Source organism: Vigna unguiculata, chromosome 9 (assembly GCF_004118075.2).
Source record: "Vigna unguiculata cultivar IT97K-499-35 chromosome 9, ASM411807v1, whole genome shotgun sequence".
NCBI lineage: Eukaryota > Viridiplantae > Streptophyta > Magnoliopsida > Fabales > Fabaceae > Vigna > Vigna unguiculata.
The window spans coordinates 32,825,904-32,836,219 of NC_040287.1; the positions used below are offsets into that span (position 1 = coordinate 32,825,904).

A 10,316-nucleotide genomic window follows, 5' to 3' on the forward strand; every position below is an offset into this window, starting at 1 on the left:
AATTCATTTTTTTATTATTTATACAAACACAACATAAATAAAAATTGAGCACTCCGAATCAAATTTAACATAAAACAAGTATATCTCTCTAAATTTATAAATATCACTTTATTTTTTCTTTTTTGGCAATTACGACAGAGGGCATCCTTATGATCTTCAACTTTTCTTTTTTAAATTATAACAAAATAACAGAAGTCATCACCTCTTTTCCATGGAAAATAATTTAAATATGAGTTAAAATCAGATATGAAATAAAATAAACAAAATTAAATATTATATAAAATAAAAAAATTCATGAAGTTATTATTTTAAAATTTTAGATTAAAAAAATATGTCAAATCAAATGTCTCAAATACATGAAACTAATGTTATATATATATATATATATATATATATATATATATATATATATATATATATATATATATATATATATAAACCGATCACTTTTTTTCTTGCATTAACAAAAACATAATATTATATAATTGTATATATTAATTATATCCCACATATAGTTAAAAACACGAGGGGGAAAAGGACCGTAAGTACAATTGCATTTGTCTGCATTCAAGGACAAACGTTTTTCACGAAGAGATGTTTTTCTTCGGTGTAAATATTTGTAGAAGATTTCATAAGAAAATCATATTGGAAAAAAGTTATTGTATTGCAAAAGATATTTTTTAGTTTTCCAAAATATAATTCTAGAGATATTTCTTTCTAATAACTTTATAGTACTAAAAATATATTATTAAGATTATATATATAACTTTGAATTAAATATATCATTATAGTTATATTATATTAATGACATGCAACATTATCCATCAAGATACACACAAAATAAAAAAATGACAAATTAATATAATTGGGGTAATAGGAGTTGTCCATTATTTAGTAGGGAATCCGCTTCTTGATATAATAAGTTTGTTGCTTTTTATTTAAAAAACAACTCCCAGAGTTTAATCTATAATAATGTTTATCAGCCGAATTCGATTCAACATAAAGAAAGATTAAAAAAACAACTCCCAGATTTTTTTTTTCATTCAAAAAATTAAAATGGAATTAAATATTTAACAGAACATTGCACGCAACACTAGACGAGCATATCCTTTAACGCAGAGATGTCGCAATTGAATTTAATAATCTCTTTATTTCGTTTTATCTTTCAGTTATGGTGATACTATACTACAAAAGAAAATCATTACCTTGGACAGGGAAATTCAATCATAAAAGAACACTCATATAAACTAAATTCGAATGGATCTTATTTAATTATTTGTTTTAATGCTTTGTTTAGATAAATTAATTTAAATTTAGTCAATTTTAATTTTTTTATTCAGATAAAGTATTTCAATTCAATAATCTAAATTAAAGTAAAGTCAAATCAATCCAAATTCAATTTGAGTTCAAATTAAGGTAAGTTGACTTAGGTCTCAATTAAGTTGTTTCGACCTAGGTCCAAATCAAGTTAAGTTGGTTTAGACTCGAGTTAAACGCACTTTAACCTAAATTATGAAACCAAAATATGAACATGATTTTCTAATTTTTACTTTTATTTTTATGAAATTTAAATCTTTTTGATTTTAAGTAATACAATTAGTCTAATAAAATTTTATAACTTATTTTTTTAAAAAAAATTATATCTAAACAACATATTTTGTCATTAAACATTAGATTTTTTTTTTAAATTATTAATCCTATTAAAATTACTTATCGAAATACCCTATTAATTTGTTTTATATTATTAATTTATTAAATGTGGATACAAGACACAGATTACCTGCTGTGCGATAAACCCTCTACTCTGTATGCAGAATTGAGTAACATTAAAGAAGAAAGATAAATGCAATTGTAAGATTACATATTTATTGACTGTGATTGAATTGATGTAGCAACCTAGGTGTCTGTCTACTGAAACCGACCATAATAGGATTGAGGAGGCTGATGTTAATGAACCAGATGTCTGCAACAAACCTCTTTCTTCCTCTTCCCACTCACTGTCGGTGCCTCTCCTTCTTTTCACGGACTTCTTCTTCTCATTATTATTATTATTATTATTATGAATTAAAAAATGGCTTTCTCGTATTAATTTGCAAACAATGCTAATATATATAAGAACTAAACTAAAAGAAATCATTGAAATCCATAAAACAATATTTTTTAGATTAAAGATTAAATATAGGTTGGTGGGGTGTTTGATTTGATGGTTATGAAAACATTATTACTATTTTTGTTGCTATCATTATTTGAAATAAATAATGGCGCATATTCTTCCGCTGAAGTTGACTCCGTACAAAATTAAAATATATAGTTCAGCATAAAACATGCCAAACTAATGTATTATTGAATTAACAAGATGATGAGATTAGAATGGAATAATAATTTTTTAAAATTTGAATCATAAAAAGAAAAAAAAAATGATGTAACTGCTACTCATCGGCAATTAGAAGCAAGAAGGTGAAGAGATAATGAGATAACATATGTAGCATTGCTTACTAACAAATCATTCAATTCATTGAGACACAAAAACCATAAAAAATGAATATGTATCTATTTCATTAGCTAAAACTAATAGTAAAACATTAATGGGGCAGAGTTTCTTTGAGCTTAATTAAGGGCTTAAAACAAGGTTCTTGGACATAGCTTCTAAGTAGCCTAAGTAACTTATGGGACAAATAAACATAGAAAATTATGTTGAAATGCTGCCTAATACAAAGGAAACAAAAGGTAAGTTTGTGAGTTACATGCAATGATTTTAATTTGGACACAGTTTGAGTCTTTTTCTGGCAATAAATGGAGTTTGGAAAACCAAAATGACATATTAACCAAAAGTGAAACACCAGAGATAGCGGCAATAGCAAACCACACATTCATCTCTCTCTCTTTCTTTTCATAAACTAACTTTTCTGCAAAAAATTTTCATGACAGTGAAACTTGGTCTGTCTGCTGGTGACCTTAACTGTCTTAAGACAACAATATGCAAACCTTACTTAAATATATATATATATATATATATATATATATATATATATATATATATATATATATATATATATATATATATATATATATACTATTGAAGTGGAATTTAAGTCTAATTCAATCCCATAAAACTGATTTGTAAGATGAGGTTTACATCCTACTCATATATTATTATATGAATTGACCTTATATTTAATGATCGGAGACTTTCATCGATATATGCACTTGTTATTAGTTCTCCAATTAGCTTTGTCCAAAATATTCATGCACGTTGAATTTAAATAAAATGTAAAAACTAAAAGAAAAAAAAAACATTCAAGTATAATAATATTTATAAAATCGATTTAGCTTATGACAAAAAATGTATAGGTAATAATTCATTTACGAATAAGAAAAATGCGCCATAATTTATTTTTATATTTATAAGACTTGAATTCGAAACTTTAAGATATTTGCATATTGTTTTGCTCGGCTAAATGATATCTTAGTATATGAGAAAATTGTTTATTAGATCATATTTTTTTATTGTTGCCTAATCTATGTATACATTATTATATATATCGAAAAATAAAATAAATAGTGTATTTTTATCCAAATTTTGAAACGAACGTAAACATAAACATATATCTGTGCTTTCTTTTCGAAATTTAAAAAGAAAAAAGAAAACTATAAATTATTCATAGCTCCCAGTTCCTGGTTAATGTAATGTGGTTATAGTCCCGTTGGAGAGGCCTTTAGCATTAACTTATTATTTGGAATAGAATAAAGTAAAAAAAAAATAGAATTATATTTATCTGGAACACCAACAAGAACATTGATTCCTCTATAATAGAATCTGAAAGCATGTGAGAGCATTTTTGAAGTGAATGTTTGGAGGCTCCATTGGACCTACCTATTCACATGCTTTCAACTCTTTTTCTGAATAACCAGATTCAGGAGAATTTATGTCTATTTAATATCTCTTCTGCTAATAGTTATTCAACCTCATATTTAAATACAACATATTTTTTCTACAATAACTTCTTACAACTTTCATTCCTTGCATGTGATATGAATTAGGAGTTTTTTTTTTTTTAAAATTAATCCAATCGAGTTTCATAAAACACCATTTAAATTGAGCTAGAGGATGAAATTTCACTGATATTTTTGGCAGAGTGTTGTAAGGACGTGTAATAAATAGTTCAGTATTTTTAAATTAAAATGTCAGGTCTCAATCCATAATAATAATAATAAAAGAAGAATCATTACAAATAACATTAAGGTATTTTCGGGATAATATTATCAAATATGATGAAAGTAATTAAAATTTATTTGTATTTGAAGATATTTCTTCTTCTAATTCTAATTCAATCCGGATGGAATACCTCCTTTATTCAAATAGTTACTAAAAAGTAAATTTAAAAAACGTAGTTATTGTTGGTGCGGTTAAAGTTAAATTAAACTGAAAAATAGTAGCTTAAGAAATAGAACGGGCCGAAACAAATTTTTTGAATAGCTTCTTGGGTTGGATCCGGCCAAGGTTTGATAGCTCTCGTTACTACTCGGTACATAATTTCAGTAAAATGAAAGTTGCAGAAAATAAGGGAATTTCCTGCGTCTCAATATTTTCTTTTTTACTGTACCTCCATATTTTTTTTCAAATTCCAAATATAAGTATTATAATTATAGTTTGGATTGTGCAGATATTTTAGATTGTACCATCTATAATGCAAATTTATATAATACAAATTTATATTTTGAATCATACGGTTTGTATATTAATTTATTCGATCTGTAATATAAATTTAATTATAAATTGTACGATTCGTAATTTAAATTAGACAGTCAATTTTTTTGATCGAATAATCTATAATACAAAAGTATATTTAATGTAGTTTTTCATTACGTATTTATTCAATCTGGAATTTATACATATTCTGGAATTTGGAACTTACTTTCAACATCTTTCATTATTTATTTTTATCTTCTTATTTACACTTGATATTATTGTAATCTTTTTGTTTGTTTTACTGGACAATTTAAATATTTTTTAGAGTCGGGTGGAAGAAGATGAGTGGATGTGGAGATGGAGTTGAATGAAGAAGATGGGGTATGGAAGTGTGGTGGGAGAGAAGGAAAGAAAATGAGGGCAATTTTGACTTTTTGTCTTGCTTATTAGTACAGTAAAAAAAATACGGGAGTGCAGGAAGAAATTTCCAAACAATACGTAAAGCTACAGAAAGTAATTGCCCAACCAAAACAGAAAATCTCATGGCCCAACCCGTTATGCACTTCGATATGTTAGTATCTATATTAAATCAAGAAGTATTAAACTTCTTACATCCTCGATTAAAATACTATTAAACTTTATAAATGGATATGTTTATGTTTATATTAGCTTTTCCAAAAAACAAATGGATAAAAATGAAGAAAAATAAAATAGGATAATTTTCTTCATTAACTAAAATTAGTTTATGTAAAATAAAATAAAAATAATATAGTTTAAAAAAGTATATAATACAGCTATAGAAAACTAATTTAGTTATTATTATCTTTTGCGGATAATTCTATCCCACTAAACCTTTATTAAGACGAGTCTCACTGTAATGCTTTAAGTGTAGCAGAAAATAACTAGTGATGAGAATTTATTAAATTTTTTATGTATCATAATTATAATTTGTGTATTAACTTAAGTTCGTATTTATTTATTCTATATCTCACACAAATTTGCATTTATAAGGAAAAAAATTATAGATCAATAATTTTGTGATTTTATTTAAAAAAAAAATCACCTTAAGTCATTTAATAATGGTTTTTGAGTGATTGGTGATTGACCATTTGGTTAATTGATCACTTTTTGATTATTTGAAGATAACATTATGTTGACCTACTTTAACTTCGTCCAAATCAATTTCAAATTTACTCATCAGATTCAATATCATATTTTTGTGAAGAAACCTCATTCATAATTTGTTCAATTTCTTTTAAATTTTATTATATGACTGATTTATGAATATATTTACTTAATATCTTTTTCATTTAAATTAATTTTTAAAAAATATTATTGTTTTTAAAAAATATCTTTTAATTTTTAGAAATTAGTTATTATTTTAAAACTAGAAAATAAAAATTTAAATATTGTAAATATATTATATTATATTACATTTTGTTATATATATATAATAAATTAATACATTTTTTCACATAACATATCTCTTATATTTATCATATATTTCCTATTTGTATAATTCAACAAATTTTCAACATCTACGATATTTTATACTATAATTATATATCCCATAATATTTTATATTTTAAAATTTTATAAATTTACATCTCTTTAAAACCCGCATCAAATTTCTCTTATTAATATGCGTACTAAAGCGAGAGTGAGAGGGATAATTGGGGTTGGTGTGTACATAAATAAATACAGAATAAGGAAGAGAACCACGATTGAAATGGTCGTAAAAAAATTCATTTCCTGTTAGTGTCCTTTTATGTTACACTCTTTTTTTTTTAATTTTATCTTTAAATGCTTTATTATTTTAAATTAAAATAATATATATTTTTTAATTATCAATTTAAATATAATTATTTTCTAAATTAAAATAATCATTTTATTATTTTATTTTTTAATTCACGTTAATTTCTATTAATTAATTATTTACAACAACGAAAAAACGTACGCATAACCGCGTGTTTCCATTAATTATCAATAAAAGAAATAATATTTCAACATTGACCTAAAATTGAATAAAAAATGTTTATTTATAAATAAATGAGTTTAAGGGAGCGCGTTTATTTTTTCCTGAATATTTATGTTGTTAAAAAAAAAAGAGTTTGGTGAGTCAAAGGATGATGAAAGATGGTCCATATATAGAAAAGTGAAAAATTATTACGTGACAAGTGTCGATTCAGCTGAGCGAGTAGACGTGTGTGCCGTTGTGTTCCAATAGCAACCTTAAAGTGTGACTTTATTTGTTCTATAATTCTGATCACTATTCAGTTTGTGGTTTCCAAACACTCCTTTTTGTTCTTCCCCACTACACTCTTCGCACGATCCTCAAAGTCTATACCTTTTTTCTTTTTCATTCCAACGCTTCTTCTCTTTCTGGTATTTTCTCATCCATTTCATTCATTCTTATTCATGCTCATCTTGTCTTCTCTGTTCTTTCACTTCATTTTTTCTGGGTTTCTCAACTATTTTATAGAATTCTATACTCCTCCCACGCATCAATTGTTTTTATTTACTTCATGAATCTTCTGAACTCCATCACCCTTAACCCCATCTAATGTTTATTAACTTCTGATCATTGAAATTATCTGAGTTGGGCTGATACCTTTCCTTTTATCAAATCCTTAATTTTTGGGGTTGGATCATGGTTTCTTGTTGGATGTTCCTTTATTTTTCATATACTTCTGAATGTAGACCTTTTTACTCTTTAATTTTTTACACGGGCTCGTATTTGTTTCGAAATTTTTCTTAGGTGAATAATACATCGTTGCTTAAAAGTGATGTAAGACTAACAATCAACGCTGCCTGTCCATTTTCTGGTATTTTGAATGATGGAATACGAATTTAGATTTTTGCTGCGTTTTTATTACTGTCCTCTGTTTTGCCTGTAATGATTTTGATGTTTTAAAATATATTAGAAGTCTTTTTAATTTATCAAAGTAGTGTATTTTATAAGCACAGTAGAGGATACCAAAAACAAAAGTTAGCAGAGAAACTGAATTCTAGAAATACATACTTAAATATGTGGCTTTGAATTTTCTGTGTTGTGCATCAATTATTAATTGTGTATGACATGTGGCATTAGTTCTTCTCTGGATGCTTCTTGCACAGGTTGGCTATTGTTGCATGCCAGCCAAATTTCTAAATAATTAGTGACTAGTAAAATATGTTTTATCCTTTTCTTGACCCTGTCTCACATGATTTTGCACTTCATAAGCTTTAATTCAAGAGTTTTATTTGTAATTGCAGATGTTGCTTACTTACAACTTGGATACCAATGTTTTGCAGACTTCAGTGTTCTGAAAGATTTCTGGTGTTGGTGCACACATATTTCACCTTTTGCACATCCTGCTTCTTCCTAATTCCTTAGGTGATAAGAAAATGCAATTGTATCATCATCCATTTGATTTGGACAGCCAGAAGGTGAGACTTGCGTTGGAAGAGAAAAGCATTGATTACACATCACACCATGTCAATCCTGTGACTGGAAAGAACTTGGATTCTTCATTCTTCAAGATGAATCCTGGTGGAAGACTCCCAGTTTTTCAAAATGGCTCTCACATCCTTTACAAGACTATTGATATAATCCAGTATGCTCTCTTCACAACTTTTTCTCTCATCCTCCTCTTAATGTTATGTCTTCCTTTTGTAAAACATTATCTATAAAATATGGATTTTAAGTTTCAACCTTGCAAAATAGGCTTATTAGGTAAATCTCTATCCACTTATATATTATAATTTGGTCATATCTAAACCTGAGAACTGGATATTTTTAGCATGGGAATAGATAATTCGCCATAAGTTCAATAAACCTTACTGGGATAGATACCAATAAACTCTAATACCTTCTTATGAAATAGCTCTAATACCATCTTAAACCGTAGGGAAAGAGAAACATTAAGCTGAAATCATGTTTCTGAGACAGTACAAATGTCTTATTTATATTGAAAAAAATAAATTAGTACAATGTATGAAATTTGGTATGTTTTGACAACAAAGATATAAATAAAAAAAGTTCTTAATAATACATGTGTGTTCCTGATTATATTAGATTAGCTTTTATTTCTATGATTATATTTAACTCAGAAGATTTATGCAGCACAAGAAGTTACCCCACGAATTTTTCTTATGCTGACAGAACTCCTTTCGACATATTTATCATGGAATGGATTATCTCATGTTGAGTTTCCACATGAACATATCAAATAAAAATGGTCTCTTCATAGAAATTTTAACTATATTTAAATTTGTATGTTTGACAGAGAGAAACACAAAATTTTCGCATGACATGGCCATGTGGAAATTCTGCATGAAAGAATCCATTATCTATTTATCACTTTGCAAGTCCCTTAGAGCAACAATAGCAGCACTATATATGCTACTGTGGATAAAGGAGTGGGTTTTACGGTGCTTGATAAAGCTTAACCCCTTAACCTAAATGTTGAAGTTGAATTACTTTCAAATGCTTTTATGTTAACTTTATGAGTGGACATTTTATAGTGGTATTGGATTTTCAGGTACATAGAAAGAATCGCCGTGTTCTCCTCTGGGTCTGAAAATATCAGTAGCAGTAACAAGGAAGTGATTGAATGGATGCAGAAGGTACAAGAATGGAACCCAAAGTACTTTTCCCTTTCCAATGTACCAGAGAAATACAGAATATATGTTTCCAAGTTCTTAAGGAGAGTGGTGATTGCTCGAATGTCGGAGTGTCCAGAACTAGCAGGTGCTTACCATAGGAAGTTAAAGGAAGCATATCAGACTGAAGAGAGAGTGAAAGATTCAGATGTGTTGATAAGGAGCAAGGAGCATTTGGTTAGGCTGCTTGATGAAGCAGAGAAGCAGCTGAGTGAAACACCTTATTTAGCAGGTCAAGAGTTTACTATGGCTGATGTGATGCTCATTCCAGTGTTGTCTCGTTTAGTGCTCTTGGATTTAGAGAAAGAGTACATAACTGGGAGGCCAAACATTGCTGAGTATTGGGTTTTGGTTCAGCAGAGACCTAGTTATAGGAAAGTGATTGGTAGGTATTTTGATGGTTGGAAAAAGCATAAGACATTGGTAAAAACTTGGTGCTTTGTTCGTATTAGAAGCTTGCTGAAGAGATACTAGTAAGGTGTTATTGGTTGCCCAAAGAAAACTACATGAAAGAGCTTTTTGTGTGTTGTAGATGAGAAGTTGTTATCATAAACATTGTTTGTATTTTCCCTTTTTAGAGAGTGAAGGGGGATTCATTTTTCTTTCTCCCTTGCCAAATGTTGATGCAGAGTACTAAGCTTGGATTTGTGTTAGTTCAATCAATTAGCAATTTCTGTGCAATGTTGTATACTGATATGGGAAGAATTTCTTCATATGAGAATCGTTACTTGCTTTGTGTATACTTATTTTGGTATTTGTAAATGCAAAAGCAAAAATAACGTACTCATTCTGTCTCCTTATAACAGATTCTTCTGGTGTTCTACATTTTCTTCCTGTTTTGTTGTATGATCATCAATGATCAAACGGAGTTTAAGTTTATGATAAAATCCCCACAGCTTGAAAATGTATGTTGGATATAATAAGAATTTAAAGTATGTTGAAAATGTAAATGAAAAAGAAGTATACTGTCATCTAACCCGAA

General features: G+C 27.7%; 1 protein-coding gene across 2 annotated transcripts; it reads left to right on the forward strand.

The window, feature by feature from the left end:
* The first annotated feature begins 6,939 nt into the window (after positions 1-6,939).
* LOC114196124 (glutathione S-transferase TCHQD-like) lies at positions 6,940-10,213 on the forward strand. Of its 2 annotated transcripts, none has more exons than XM_028086656.1 (3): positions 6,940-7,075; positions 7,946-8,286; positions 9,214-10,213. In XM_028086656.1, exons 2-3 carry the CDS (start codon positions 8,078-8,080, stop codon positions 9,806-9,808), a joined length of 804 nt encoding a protein of 267 aa, XP_027942457.1. In that variant the 5' UTR covers positions 6,940-7,075; positions 7,946-8,077; the 3' UTR covers positions 9,809-10,213. The 2 variants fall into 2 exon arrangements, with proteins under 2 accessions (XP_027942457.1, XP_027942456.1); XM_028086655.1 differs by having other exon boundaries at positions 6,942-7,075; positions 7,985-8,286.
* The last annotated feature ends 103 nt before the right edge of the window (positions 10,214-10,316 follow it).

Coding starts and splice junctions, on each gene's coding strand:
- LOC114196124 (XM_028086656.1), top strand. CDS start 8,078: ATGCAATTGTATCATCATCCATTTGATTTGGACAGCCAGAAGGTGAGA. Junction 8,287..9,213: donor AAGACTATTGATATAATCCA/GTATGCTCTCTT, acceptor TTGGATTTTCAG/GTACATAGAAAGAATCGCCG.